This window comes from Crassostrea angulata, chromosome 3 (genome assembly GCF_025612915.1).
Source record: "Crassostrea angulata isolate pt1a10 chromosome 3, ASM2561291v2, whole genome shotgun sequence".
Taxonomy (NCBI): domain Eukaryota; kingdom Metazoa; phylum Mollusca; class Bivalvia; order Ostreida; family Ostreidae; genus Magallana; species Magallana angulata.
In genome coordinates, this window is record NC_069113.1 from 17,887,067 (window position 1) to 17,902,647 (window position 15,581).

Sequence of the window (15,581 nt, forward strand, 5' to 3'; positions counted from 1 at the left end):
GTTTGCAATTAAGAATACAATTATTGATAAGAGAGAGAGACAGACAGACAGACAGACAGAAAAGGAAGTCAATGTTCGCAATGTAGAATGCATTTTTTGATATCAAAAAGGGGTGATATTGATAAAATGTGACTATTTGGGTATTGTCAGTCTACCACTAGCTAGATATATGGTCAATCATTAGTCCATGCAATCTTTCCTCTTACTGGATTTACTAATGCATTAAAAGTTATATACGTAATAATAATCCCCCCCCCCGGTTAAAATTCGTCTAACGTCTCATTTTTTTTTAGAGATTGAATGGTTTTGATCTTTTGAATTTATTATTATACATTGGTATATTCTATGACCAATAAATGTGTACACCCCTTAAAAAATTATTGAACCATGGCATAAACTGATTATGATATAATGCAAGTTGTACAGTTTAAAAAATTCCAGAGAAAGCCCTTTCAGGTGATCTGTGAACTCAGTGTAGGAATATTATTTTAAACTCTCGGGAGTGGAAAAACACTGCAATCGTGCAAATGATAATCATTAGTATTTCGCAAATTGCATTGTATTGCAAAACAGAAAATGTAAATATTGACCAGGGTATCCCCAGAGACCAGCCGTGTACATTTAACTTGATGACGACCAATCTAATAGCCATTGACGAAGTTTGTGCAAAAAGGTAGGTACATTTAATTTGTACGTATAAAACATATGTTGGCATGTTCTGTCATAAACCGTGAACTTTTTTGGAAACAAGGGTCGCAGTTCGGACATAGTGTCTCAAACTGAAACGAAAAATGTATATAAACATGTACTTTTTACGGCGTAGTTTTTGTCACTCATTTGGATTATATTTACTTGGATCTACCTTTTATAAAAAAACATTCGAGAACTGTCATTTAAAACCCAGGACAATGAGGGTGTTGGCACACTGTCAGGTGGCCGGTTCAAAATGTGGTTAATAGTATGTGCCATGTTTAAACTGCGTTTTAAGAGATAGTTTTTTGTACATTTACGTACTTGTATACTTGGGCTTGATAAAGTATGCCATATTATTTCAACCCTGAAAAACACCATGTCTAATAAAGAATAATGTCTTGCAGTTTTTGCCTTCAAAAATCGATATGTTTACAGCAGTTCTATATGTGCGTATCAAACGAAAATGATTTTAATGATTTTTCTTGACAGACTAGAATCGATATGGGTTGTTCTGCCAGCACCGAGGTGAGAGCGGTGTCTCCCGATTTTAATGCAAGGCAGAGAGCGGGAAACCAGAACAACCCAGGCCCGACCCCGGGGCCTCAGCACAACACCCACCCAAACCAACATCAACAAAACGAAAATAAAAACCACGCAAACCAACATCAACAAAACGAAAATAAACACCACACAAACCACATCAACAGCCAACAGCTCCACGATCCTCCCCCTGCATACAACCAAATCCAGCAAAACCCTGCCCCCCAACACGTGGAACCAAGTACAGCGGATCCCCTGCCGGAGGATACCCCCATGGATGAATCAAAGTCTTATCTAAAGATAAGGGCGCCTTTGACGCCCCTCAATCCCAATTCAGGCCTAGCGGTTGACATGATTCACTTTGAGGGACTAGAATCGAAAATAGCCAAATCTAATGCTATATTGAGTGAAGAAAGTAGTGAGAATATGCAGCATAGACTTGCAGCGTACGGTGTCTATGCGGAAAGTTATAGCTTAAGAGAACTTAATGAGCACAATAATGAAAAGGGATTCGTAGATTTGTTAAGTTTCCATGACGATGCTATTTCTATGCCTGCTTTATTTGATCTATGTAGCCCCTACACGTTCGCTATCGAAAGAAAGAAATTGCTAGAATGTAACCCTGATCTTCAAGAATCTGATTATCCTTCATGTTTGGAACATCACCATTTCGAAAGCCCCTTTTCTGGACCGTTCCTTAATTTGCTCTATGATGGACTAGATTGCAAAACGATAGTTTTGTGCATGAAAAAATGTCGGGTGAGCAAGATAAGAATGGATAAAAAAGAGGAAATCGCAGACCTCAAACAGGATATCAATGTCGTTATGGAGGAAATATCAAGGAACGTTGAAGAGCTTGGTGAAAGTTTGCTCGAGTACAAAGACCAGCTCCAGCGCGCATGTGCAAAATATAACGTCACTCTTGCTTCCACGGGTGAAATAGAAGAAACGAAAGTTTCCGCTGAAGATTTGAACGAAAAGGTATTTCCACTTCCAGATGTCTTTCAAAAAAATCCTAAACTGTTTCGAAAATGGGTTGAAACATGGGAAATTTTCGACACAAAAGGAGATGGATGGTATTTCAATTCGAAGCAGTGGGAACTGTTCGAAAAGGACAGCAGTGAGATGAAGATTGATGACACGAAACTCCACCGTACAGAACTGGACGATTCACCGCCTCTCGATTTGTCCATTGAGGGAGAAGCCGGGTGGGACGTGATTCCGGTGGATATAGTTAAGAATGACGTCACAACACCGCAGCAAGAGAAAACTTGGAAAATTCGAGAGAAGCGAACGGACTTGAATGATCCGGTGGTTATGGAGAAGAGACGCATGGCTATTGAGGAATACTTCCAAAGGATGTACGCAGAGAGGTTTACATGGGCATCTAAACGGGTGGTAGAATATAGAGGCTTTGCTGACAACTTGATTAAAGGTGAACAAGAATTTTTGGAGCTGTGTGAAAAAAGTTAGCTAGCTTCAAGACAAAAACTTGCACCAAAACACATAACCTTAAAATTTTACTTTTTGTATGAAAATAAAATGTTGTTGGGAAGTATATGTTCAGTACGTGTTTTGGATTTTAACTTTAAGGGATAGCGTGTACCACAGGACTCCAGCCAATTCTTCCTCATGTCTTCTGTAGCTCTGTTTAGAGTGTATTGTATTATTGTTTACAAATATTGGTATTCGGTACTCACGTCTGTAAAGAACGCCTTTTTGGGGCAGTTTGCATGATTGTGGGTATTTAGAGGAATAAATCAGTCGATGAAGTATACTAAAGACCAAAAGACGTTCTATTTGATCTATGTTTACAGTGTCCGTTAATAAATATATGAAAAAGGAAAGAAAAATAAGCGTGTTGCTGAAGAAAAGAAATGAAAGCACTGACGTTTTACAAATAGTGTTGCTTTTTTTTTCTTTTTTTTTCATATACTTACATTTTCCTTTCTGGTAACCGTCACATTTTAATAACAATTTGTCAGCAATTTTTATTATTTTAACGGCCATCTTGAACATTTAAGGACAGAAGGATATACATTTCTTGAACTGGCTTTTTTCTGTCCAAAATTGTCAAAAGATAAATAAGCAATAAATACGAGGTTTTACTTGTTGTTTTGCAGCAAATTAAGCATACAAGGACAGAACGCCTTTAAAAAATCTCCTTGAACTGCATGGGCAGCTACACGCTTCAATTGAAGATTAAAAATCTATTAAAAATCTATTAAAAATCAAAGGCCTGAAGGGCCATAATGGCTTACGGGTTTGATATGACTATATATACATGGATTGAGTATGATTCCCTCTATTTCTTACGGAAACTTTAGTTTATTTATAGCTTTATAGAAAGTAACTAGCTACATGTAATTCACAGATCTATAGAAACTAACAGGACCGATATCAACATGCCCCATTTGTTGGTTGGTCGAACCTTAGTGACCGAAACAGACAGGATTAAAATCTAGACGCCTCTTTTATCAATTGGTTGAAACCACCATTGCTTTTAGGAAAATCATAGACTGCATGAAATAATTATGATGATGTCAGACTCAAACTCCAATATGAAACAATTTGTTTCTTTCTTTCATCCAACGACTGAAGTACATTAACTGTAAATTCATTCAACTATATAGGACACAAAAACACTTCAAACCAACATGCTCTAAAATATCAGTAAACCTTGTATTCCTACGCACTATGAACTTGCGCGAGAGTTGGTGCACGGTGCGACGTAACAGCGCCACAGCCAGCGCAAAATCACTGCGCATAAAAATAATATAACCAAATGATGAAATGCACTGCATGTTATGTACTGTAATTAATGAATTCTCATAAAATCTACACTAACAAGTATTATTCCATTTTATTTGTATTTCATAAATGTATATTTATTCATATTTTTCTGGGTTTTTTCTACTTTTTAAAGAGGCTGACCTTCACAAGCTTTTATAAGAAATATAGATTCACAAGGCAGTTCTAACACCTTCTGTTTTATTTTTTTCTCTTTGTACAGAGATAAACTCTTCAGTTTGGAAGGGGGGGGGGGGCATGAAACAGGCAGAACTATGCAATTACAGCAAACTTGTTTTGACACCAAATTTAATTAAAATTAATTACTGCACTATATAACTTTGCAGTCAGTCTCTCTTCACATGACATGTGTACACAGTCATTTTCAGAGGCATACTATACGATGTCTCTATGTTACAGTAATGTGACATCGCTTCCGTATATGACTTGCAATCAAGCTTAACTGTATATTGTTTTCTTATCTGAGTACATTTGGTCTCAAGTTTCCAATATTTTTACGACAAATAAACAGTTCAATCATAGCACAACAAAGGTAACTCCATCGATGGAACATTGTGTTATTTTTAGATCTTGGAAAATCCCCAACATTCGATAATGGCGGAGGTGTCGAAGAAGGCACATTATATTAAAACAAGTAGTAATTGCCCCTCTATTTATGCATTTATTACCGATTTATAATCCCAGTTTCAATATATCTCAATCATAAGTTCAGTCCTTTAACCGTTAAACACTTCCCCCCTTGCTGAGATCGATGTCGATCGAAGTTAGCGACGCTCCCTGCGGGTGCAAATGTTTTTATTAAGATTGAACGAAATAACGACAACTTTACATTTACTTATCACTGTTAGGATCTGAAATAATTGGGAAAAGATTTTTTGCTTATAATACATGTAAGTATGCATAGCAGATAGCATGGCGGCACTGTGTGAGGCATGGCGGGGGCCTTTATGCAAAAACGGCCTAGGGAAATCACTGCATTTAATATTCATTCGCGTTAGATTTCGAGTTTATTTAAATAAAGTCAATTCATATTGGTTACAATAACATAAGTTATAATAACATATGGAAAATTTATCTTGCTTGAAGATATTTATTATGAACAACAAACAGTTAACTTTGCCACATTCTAATAGAACTATTTTTTATCGCGCATGTTCAGATAACTGAACTCTTTGCCGTAAAGATTATCCGGCAACTAGATGGCCGTAAGCCATAAAAATATATGAAACGAGGCCAGTAGTGTCCAGTCGTCAACCAGGTCGAAGCTTGTCCATTTCAGTTGTAACGGTCTCAAAAAAGGGTACTCAATTCTTAAAATGGGTCTCAGAAAGTATCAGTGGGCACGAGATATAATATGTCTATTGACGTACATTAAAGTTATAATTTGTTTGAAAAACATAATTATGTACATGTATATTCTTTAAGAAAATATTTTTACACCTATATCCAACTTCTGAAAAGGGAGTCTTCTCTTGATCACTAACCACTGGCAGATTTCGCTAGAAAAAACTGTGGTTGGAAAATAAATATACGGATTACAATAACTGACCGGAATTACAGATGTGGCTATAAACCTAGTTATTTTTTGCTTTCCAAGCTTTGCTCTAGTTCGTCGTCTTTTAAGCAAAGATGCATGAATATTTGAAGTGCTTAAAATCACCAAGTTGAACAGTTTTGTTTTGTATTAAAAAAAAACCAAGATAATGCGATTTGTCCAAAAATTGCCTAAAAATGGTATTAAAACAAAGAGGCCCAAGGACACAGCGCTCATCTGAGAAACAACGGGGTCATATACAAAATATATATTGACAATGTAGTAGGTATTCTGTACATCATTATGGATTCTTAATTTTTTCTCCAGATATTCTAATATTAAACATTTAGCTCTTTTTGTAAGAGGGTGATTTCAGAGTCACATCACATACTAAAGTTTCGTAGTTCTGAAAATCTCAGACAATTGTTCACACATACAGTAAAACTCGGTTATAACGAAGTCCTAGGGACCAATGGTTTTATTTCGTTATATCCGTAATTCGTTATATCTATATATTTACATCTACCAAGTATTATTCCCTCTATTTCTTACGAAAACTTATAGTTAATTCATAGCTCTATAGAAACAGCCAGACTGAAATATACATGCCCCGTTTATCGATTGGTCGAAATCTACAGCGGCTGAAACTGAGAAGATATTGACAGGTCTGTAATTGACACGCCCTGTTTATCGATTAGTCTAAACCTTCAGCGACCTACAAATCGTCACGGACTGCACGAAGTAATCATGATGATGTCAGAATCAAAGTCTCACAGGAGACGATTTGGCTGTTTCTTCTCGCTAGCGTACTTATGTACATTACCAGTAATTTAGTGATTTCTACTTATTTTTCATAATCAATTTATTAATTTGTTAAAAGAGAGATGTTAATATAAACAATAAAATGCTTTCTTTCATGATTCATGCGGTTTATGAAGGTAGCGATCATTGCAGGAAAAAATTATATATATGTATTTTTTCCTGCAATGTCGCTACCTTCATATCCCAAAGGAATCCCCAAAGAAAGCATTTTATTGTTTAAATAACGAATTCGTAATTACTATAGGGAAACTTTATTCACTATATACATATTTCTTTCACCAGACTATAATTTTTGTTCATTGAGGCTTTAATAAAATACGTTACGTGGATACCTTTAATAATAGGATTGCGAGTTGAAAAATATTTATGAAAATTCATTCAAACTGTTATGTTAAATGGTAGTGCAAACTTTTTTAACTGTAAAGAAATTCGTTATAAGTTAGTGTTAAATTCCGTTATTATTCACCTCTACGGAATTCAAAATGAGTTCGCTATATCCGTTAATTCGTTATATCCGAATTCGTTATAACTGTAAAATTTTGCTGAGATTTGGCAAGAATTTTACCGGGGATTCAAAAAAACTTCGCTATATCTGTGTTCGTACGTAAGGAGTTTCACGGTATATGAAACAACGTCACACTTTTAACGCCCAATAATTGTAATGGGGCCCCAAGTCTTAACTGAGAATTAACAATCTGTCAAGGTACTTGCATATAAAAGAAGAGATAGTCATACCATAATTTATATTATTTGATTTTTTTAGCACAATATAATTCCGGTTCCCAAGTAACCCCCCCCCCCCCCCAGCTCTAGGACCCCGGCTAGATTAAATTGGAGTATTCATTTCCTGAGAATGCCTCTACTTAAGTTGAAGCTTTTCTGGCCAAAGAGTATGAAAAATGTCCACAATTCCGGGCAATGCACGGCCAACAGCAATAGATTACCCCGTACTTGATTCAAGTATTTTTTCAAAAGCCCCATCCTAGAGCCTTAAACCCCGACCCATGAGATTTAAAATTCAAGTAGAAAGATTCCTGACAGGTTTTTTAAGATTCAATAAATCCCTGTACCCTCACCTTAAGGGGCTTGAACTTCACAATTTAGGTAGAGGGCTTTATAGACATCATAACTTTGCATTTCGTTTTTTCTCAAAAATACGAGATATAAGCGGTTTAGCCCCCCCCCCCCCCCCCCAATTCAAAAACCCAAACTTCTGCCCTATGTGCATTGATTTTCTCAATTTAAAAACAGGACATTATAAACATAATAACAATGCAATTAGTTTATTTCCTGACTGCGATACTAGTGTTACAGAAATCCCCCCAAAAGATTTCTAAGACAAGGCCATATTGACACGGCGCAGAGGGCCTCAACTGCTGACCCTAGAGGCATTAATTTCACAATTAAAGAAGAGGGCTTCATAACATCATAATACATTTAATTTTTTTCAAATAAATATGGGAGTAGAGAAGATTTTCTTAGATTTAATACATTTTCACTATATTATATGGACATACTGGCCCCACCCTCAGGGCAATGAATTTCACAATGCTGGTAAAGAAATGTCTGCTTATCATAACCATGTGCTTTAGTTTCTCTTCTGAAAGTCAAATTTTAAATTAGCACTAATTTTGGCCAAAATTTATGGCCTCTGGGTGTGGCTCTCATGGATAATTTTCTCAAGAAAACGCAAAACAAAGCAACTTCACAATATTTAATGTTCACAATATTGTACAGTGTAGAGATATATACATTTTTTTATAAGCTGAAGTCAACATATTTATCCCTCCAACCAACATAATAGTCTTTCCAGAACGTCCGATCACACATCACTTACATTATTACTTACATTTTACACCAATGTTAGCATCATGCAGCGCTTCTGGACTTGTTTATAAAATGTCAATCACATCCTCTTCTGATGCCAATGTTACATGAAAATGAAAACAACTACCAATCTAATACAATGATCACCAATATATACAAGATATCAAAATTATGCAAATCATTGAAATCAATATATAGTGCAATATGCACAAGATGATAAAGTATACAGTAGTTTTCAGAGATATCATTTCTTATCAACATTTTTCAAGATTACAAATTGTTGTCTCTGGCACAACATTTAAAGTGTTTTTCTACAAAAAAAATGCTCAAGAACAACAAATGTGAATTTTCGACCAAAAGAGCCCAGGATCCCCATTCAAATTGTGAACCTTTAAAAAGTGGGTTGCAATTCCCCAACAAAAATAAATTTTAATTGAAATTTAAGTAAACTTTTCAATTTAATTTCAAGGAATATGAACCTTACCATGTTCATGAAAACAATTGGTATCGCTTCTCTTAAACACTCGCTTCTCAAGCCAACACTAGCTTAAGATAGTCATTCTGGTCATCAACTGAAAGAGAAAATAAAGTCATACATTAAATATGCAATTTTTCACATAAATTGTACTTAATTTTTTTAAATTTTTTTTTAGGGGGGAGGGTGTTAATTTGTGATTTCAAATCAGCATTATATATATTTTTTGTAAACTAGTGGTAAAGCATTAATAAAATCAAATAGGTGAAATTATAAAGAAGAGTCGCTTGCCCCTTTTCCCGGGTTCTCCCAAAGTTTAAATGATAAAGTATCATGACTTAAACAGAAAATTAAATGCAAACCTAAAAAAAAATATCAAATCACGACACATACATTAGTTTTTATTTATACTCCACCGTTTAGATGACAATTTCCCCAACAATCTTGTCAATGGAGGTTGAGCTGTAATTGTAAACAGATTTGTTTAGATTCATTTTTCAGAAAAATATGGGCAACATTCTTTTTTGATTTGTTGTTCTTAAGCAAAACACATTCAAATAACAATGCTTTAAAACCAAATAAACATTTCAAATGTACAAACTAAAATCATAAACAGAAAACAAGCATTTCATAAATTTAGAACGGCTGTTGTGGTAAAAACTGCTTATGGTTAATCTTTTGATATTCACTTCTTTATTCTATGATTAATTGATCACTTTTTAAACACTGATTTTGCCATAGCTGTGGTCTTTTTCCTGGTTCTTTTTAGATTTCTTTGAACACACTTCACACAATTCCACAGAGACTGAAGATCCAGAAATGTGCAAACAAATGCCTTTGGAATTTGTAGACATATCAACACTTTCAGCTGAATTCTCACATATACCTTTTGTAGATGAACCATTTTTGGTGGACTGCTGTGCCTGTTTGGAAGATGACCTTGTAACCTTGCATTTTTTAGACTCAGATACATTGTTTTTTCCTTCGTTCTCTTGATTTTCTAAACACCTTTTTTGATTCGAACGTTTGGGTTGGGATATGACTGAATTATTGTTTTTTTCTGTTGTTTTAAATGATGTAGACAGTGACAGCCCTGGGATATCAGATATCTTGTGTAGAATAGATGCTAATGTGGACTGATTAGCAAGTACACCCTTTAAGTACTCTACCTCATCACTGAGGTCTGTTACAGTTTTTTTCAAAGACTCGCACTCATTTTTCAATTCCGAATTTTCCGACTTCAACGTGTCAACGGATTGCTCTAGATTTTTTACATACTCTTTCTTTTTCTGTCGGTTTTCCCGTGCATTTATAGCATTTCTGGACATGCACGGTGCATACTGTTTGTCTTTCTGAGATTGTTCTTCTTTGACAATTGAAATAACTTTCATGTTCTTTTGAGAAATGTACCCCAAAAGTCGGGCGTCTTGATTTGACTTAACTGCTTGCATCTTTGGAGTAACGGTATCTATACGATCTTGCTCAGCGAGTGAAACAAGACCATCGAACAAATCCAGCTCACTCATTTGTGCGGATCCGGACAAAACTGAATCAGAGTTGTCTTCGGTGTCACTGTCAAGAAACGAAAGGGGGCTAATAGATAACATCTTCTTATCTAATGACCTGAGAAATCGAAAGATTTTCAGATTTCTCCCAATAATTCTCACCTTTTGCTTTTTTCTAGTAATGGCGGTCTTTCTCTTTGTTTCGTTGCATGTGCGTATATCTTGCGGCAGATAAGAGCGCATGCGCAAACATACTATGGACTCGTACTACAACATATTCGATTTCAAATCAAAGTAGTGTTGACAGTGACCATGTATCAATTTATATTAATTCTTAATAATTAACTGATTAAAAGAACCTATCCGAAAACAACTACAAGACATGTAGCATTTAATGTATTTTACTCACCTACACACAACGAAAGAATGCTAAAAATTCGCTTTTGACATATCGCATAGCCCCCTAACTCCGTCACTACCCCAACTCCGTCACTTTCGGGAAACTCCTCGCCGTTTAAAATCAAGTACGGTTATGATGTCATTTTTTGAATGTCAAAAAATTTCAAACAAATGTCAACAATATACAACGGTTAAATTTAAGAATGTGTTCAAACATAACAAAATTACACCTAGTTCATTTTATGATAATTGCATGAAATCGGCTAACACTTTTTCACGGGTGCACTAAAATAACGATATTTCTGACATGCGGGCCCATTCGATGATTAACGGTGGTCAGTCATTTTATGAGAGGTCAAGATGAAACATTTCACATGTAATTTATTTTTTATTAAGGTCATTAATACATTCTTTTCAGTCCGCAATAGCATTCATGCAGTACACTTGATGATAACGTCAAATCGCTCATGCCGTAATTTTTGCCTTATACAGTGTTACAGATATATACGGTATGTCGGTGTTTAGAATATGCTACATTTATTGAAAATGTAATAAATAAATAATATAATCATCAATATATTCATTATTGATATGATATTTATGAAATATGTAAGGACAGAAATCAAACGGCTTCCATACATCCTGAAAAGGTCATTGTGATTGTTGTTATTTTTTTTATACAAGGACCCATTATTTATTTCTGGCGATCATTTCACTTTGATGAAATTAAATACAATTTAAATTGTATCCACCGATTTTGCTTCTTTTAAATTGGCCTAGATACAAGTTGAGTTTAAACTAAATTGTTAATGTGTCTTCATTCCCTGGCGTATCATAGATCATGTAGGTGACGGAGTTAGGTTCATAAGTTATGATAGCACGTGTGATAAACGTCGTATTCAGAGGGCTTATTTGAATAATAATAAAACTATTTTTGTTAATAATTTTATGAATTATAACGTTTCAGATTATATTTAGTGATTGCAAATGATAAAAACCGCAAAAAATAAATTGCAGAGAAACGTGGAATGTTTTCTGCTTATGGTAACGGAGTTTGGGTACTTGTGGATACTATTTATATCATTCATAGGCAGATATCGGGGATGGGGGTGGGGGGGGGCGTGTCCCCCCCCCCCCCAAAAAAAAAAATTAAACCACATTGCAAATTTCCCAAAAATAGGCCTCGGACCGCCTGAAAAACAAAATTTGCATTTTTTCTTCATTGGTTCATGTTGATAATTCAAATATTAAAGTTAGCAAGCATTGAAAAAAATAAGTAGGCCTAGAATCATTTTAAGAGCTTGGACTTTGGTAGTTGAGTCAAACGGCAATGTGACGTAGGCCTGTCTATTTCAGTGTAGGTCACTCGGCCGTGGCTCTTTAAAATCAACCAGATTTTTCTGGCTTTTGAGCTAAGATACTAAGACAACGCAATCGCGGTGTTACCAGCGTCATTTTTAACTTGATTTGACGCAAGAAATAGAAAATTCCGTCCTATGCTGAAAGTTCAGGGCTTTGTTAATTAAAATGGTGTTAAATCAACATTAATTTAACGTCAACATTTCAAATCTTATTTTTAACATTCTAGTAGAACAGATATATCATGTACGTAATTGTTTAAGTACATGCACGTTTTTTTCAACGTTAAAAATATCAGAGGTGGTGCGCTTTAGGATATCGTTATTTAGAGTTTAAATGTAGTTTTTCGTATTTTTGCATGTCAACAATTAATCAATGGATAACTTTCAACAGACATTGCATTTGCTTTAATTCATTTACTTAAATTAAAAGATGCTGAAAGCTTGCATATTGTCAAGAAATTGCGTAATATGTAAAATCAAACAATTCTCAGCGATGTGAAACAAACTTTTAAAGTTCCGCTGGTGGGTTTGATGACAAAAAATAAACATATATGTGTAGGTTAAAGGTGGCCAAACAAAGCATGATTAATGTCGTGCCATTTTGATCCATGCACTCCTTTTAAAGAGATTATTGGTGTTGTACATACCCTTACATTTTTGACACCATATATACATGTAATCTTTTTCAATGCGCTTTAATCACATTTGACTTACTAAGATGCCTTCGCGTGAAAATCAATTGAAGAATGTAGGACAGACAAATTTAAAGATGAATCCATTTTTCGCTGTTTATTTATCATTTGTGGTCATCAAAAGATAAATGGATCTTGTAAAACTGATTACATAACCCCTAGGAATAAAAGAAACCCACCAGCGGAACTTTACAAGTTTGGTCTCACATCGCTGGAAATCAATTGTCTCGCGACTTTAATACATTGAGGGATTAAAGTATAGCCCCAACACATACATTTTATATACAACCGTATCTTTTTAATGTTTTTGTTTGTGTTAATCATTCCCGTGTACACAGAACAACAGAATGCCCCCTTGTTGTGTGTGTAAGCAATAGGCAGGTCTTTTGTTTGTTGATTTCGGAGTTCCCACCGATCAATTGAGTTTACTACGATGGAATCTCCAGTCGATTTGTAGCCCGATCACAGAGCCCTTCTTCAAGCGGACAGTCAGCATGTCAGAAAATGGAAGATGAGTTAAGAGATTTGTTGAATTTTGGAGCCGTTTGCGTTTTCCTGTTAATAATCCTCATCGCTGTCATCGCTCTATGTGTTCACACCAAAAAAGCTAAAGGTACGGTTGGTTTATGTATATTTTTGATATCGAGATATATATTGCGATAAGAAACTAACCACATGGCCGAAGGAGCGTAGAAGTCTGGTTAATTAAGAGAGTGCACGAGCAGGGATCAAGTGGTCAGATGATTCTTATAGTATGCATATAGGAGAAAATGGACAAATGACTGGTTAGAGTATATTGCATCAACTTTCAATTTTCATCATTGTTAACAAACGAAACTAGATCGAATATGAACGCCCTTCTAAGTTTCTTGTATCACTATCATGCTGCGTCATTTATCATTTAAATTTAATTATGTACGAATCGAGTTGAAAATCAATGAAATGCATGTGCATAAAGGTACCTATAATTAGAAAGAAAATAATGTTTATTTCAGTTGCCTCATCAACCCGGCGAGACCCCAAAAGACATCTTCGAGCCAGTGCAAACTACAAAGGCAAACATCGAATCAACAGTAACCGCAGTATCGTCTCTAGTGTCGTCAGCTCAAACGAGGATCTGGCGTCATACTACGAAGTCTACACGCTAATTGTGCCCCCGACATATAACCCGACAGACATGAAAACTAGCGGTAACTTGATAGAGGAAAATGAAAATTCCGGTGACATAGCAAAACCTTGCATGCAAGATCAATAGTTTAATGCAGCATAAGGAATTGAAGGGTCGTCATGGTTTTTTTTTTTCAAAAACCGTTTTGCCAAAACATTAAAAACTGACAAAAAGCTGCTGAACGGGACATTATCGTGGACTCTTTAAGGGAGCCGACGAGGACAATGAACGCTAATATAGTCCTAACCTTATTACATTATTTTTGAATGGATTGGAATTAAGGCCATGTATTATATTTTTGCAAGCTTGATAATCGGTTATGTAATACTCTGAATAAGGATGGAATTAACATATATAACGTTATGCTTGCTAAAACAAACATGTTCGTACATGAAGTTTCGTAAAAATGCACATTAAAGCGTTTTATTCTAAATGTCATTGTAGAATTATATTTTTGAATAAGTTAAATTACTACAATATAATTATAATGTCAACGTATACAAGTATATACAAGTACAACATACTGAAATTTGAAGGATTATTTATTTTCACTGCTGAAACTTGTAGAACACTGTATATGCCGTAGACTTGAGGGAGTTATGGGGTGTTCAATCCCTCAAATTTCTCCCCATTTCCATGCTTACATGTACGATGCTAGATTACTACTTCTGTCCATTCAAAAGTCTAGACTGAAGATTTGCCGGGAAAAGAAGGGGGTGTCTGGGGTTACTTTTTTTGGGTGGGGGTGAGGTACTACCAACACTTACGTTGCAACACTAATAGACTATTAGTTTATTACATCGCCACATCGATCCATGTAAATCGTTTTAATCTTCAAGATGAAATATAATCTCGGCTCAAGACGGACGTTTATCAATAATGTGTTCAACACTCGACAAGACAAGCTTTTAGGATGGTAGATTTGTGACTTGGAAACCGCATGGCTTGCTTTTATCCCGATGTCATTGGAAAAAGAAAACTTTCTCAGGATCTGCGTGCAATCATCAAACATCAAATCACACTGATTTAGTTTATACACGCATTTGTCATTCATAAATTGTTATTCAATAAAAGAAGACAAAACTCAGATACAAATTAGAATTTTTGTTTAATATTTCGATGTTTTATTTGCTTGAGTATGAGAGCACTATGAAAAGCTTCCGAAGGAGGAACCTACTTTTTAAAAGTAGAATACTTTTATTTAGATTATCTATGTTAGGCTAAAGCTTATATAATTCATATGGATTTTGGCAAATAATACACTACTTTATCCTTGGTAACGTGAATGTGATGGCGTGAAGCCCTGCAGGTCTGTAGCTATTTCCCGAATTACACATTGTGTACAGACCTGCAGCTAGTGATGGCGACTGGTGAAACAGTAGTACAAATAGTTCAGAGAGAGAATTCATAAGCACAAATAACCCACGGAAGAATCTTTCACTGGATAATGGAAATCCATTTGTTATCATAATTAACTAAATAGTTCAATAATTCAGATAATACAAGTATATATAGTGATCGTTCTTGATACTATATGCACACGATAAAGCGTGATAATATTTTTCATAACATTATACAATAGACATAGAAATTTCACGGTATTTGTAAAAGGTATGGCTGGATGGTAGGAATATTTTTGGTATATATTGAGTTCCTTAAGAAGAAATTAACGCTCTGTATAAAAATAAAGAAAAATTTAAAGCTAAAATATATTTTCTTCACTCATTAAAAGTGATAGCTTTAAAAATATCATA

At 35.1% G+C, this 15,581-nt stretch overlaps 3 protein-coding genes across 10 annotated transcripts; 2 read left to right on the top strand and 1 right to left on the bottom strand.

Annotated features, from left to right (window-relative positions):
- The first annotated feature begins 433 nt into the window (after positions 1-433).
- Positions 434-3,075, top strand: LOC128178400 (uncharacterized). Its single transcript, XM_052845541.1, has 2 exons — positions 434-673; positions 1,183-3,075. Exon 2 carries the CDS (start codon positions 1,195-1,197, stop codon positions 2,704-2,706), a length of 1,512 nt encoding a protein of 503 aa, XP_052701501.1. The 5' UTR covers positions 434-673; positions 1,183-1,194; the 3' UTR covers positions 2,707-3,075.
- Positions 3,076-8,099: 5,024 nt separating this feature from the next.
- Positions 8,100-10,476, bottom strand: LOC128177904 (CREB/ATF bZIP transcription factor-like). 8 transcript variants are annotated; one of them, XM_052844811.1, is made up of 4 exons: positions 9,589-10,363; positions 9,096-9,164; positions 8,712-8,799; positions 8,100-8,318 (listed from the first exon to the last, which is right to left on the bottom strand). In XM_052844811.1, the coding sequence occupies exons 1-2, from the start codon at positions 10,307-10,309 to the stop codon at positions 9,097-9,099; spliced, it is 789 nt and encodes a 262-aa protein (XP_052700771.1). In that variant the 5' UTR covers positions 10,310-10,363; the 3' UTR covers positions 8,100-8,318; positions 8,712-8,799; position 9,096. The 8 variants fall into 8 exon arrangements, with proteins under 8 accessions (XP_052700771.1, XP_052700770.1, XP_052700773.1 ...); XM_052844810.1 differs by adding an exon at positions 10,370-10,476 and having other exon boundaries at positions 8,712-10,274; XM_052844813.1 differs by having other exon boundaries at positions 8,100-8,799.
- A 2,460-nt stretch (positions 10,477-12,936) lies between these two features.
- LOC128176687 (uncharacterized) lies at positions 12,937-13,959 on the top strand. The gene is made up of 2 exons (XM_052843183.1): positions 12,937-13,272; positions 13,655-13,959. Exons 1-2 carry the CDS (start codon positions 13,164-13,166, stop codon positions 13,912-13,914), a joined length of 369 nt encoding a protein of 122 aa, XP_052699143.1. The 5' UTR covers positions 12,937-13,163; the 3' UTR covers positions 13,915-13,959.
- The last annotated feature ends 1,622 nt before the right edge of the window (positions 13,960-15,581 follow it).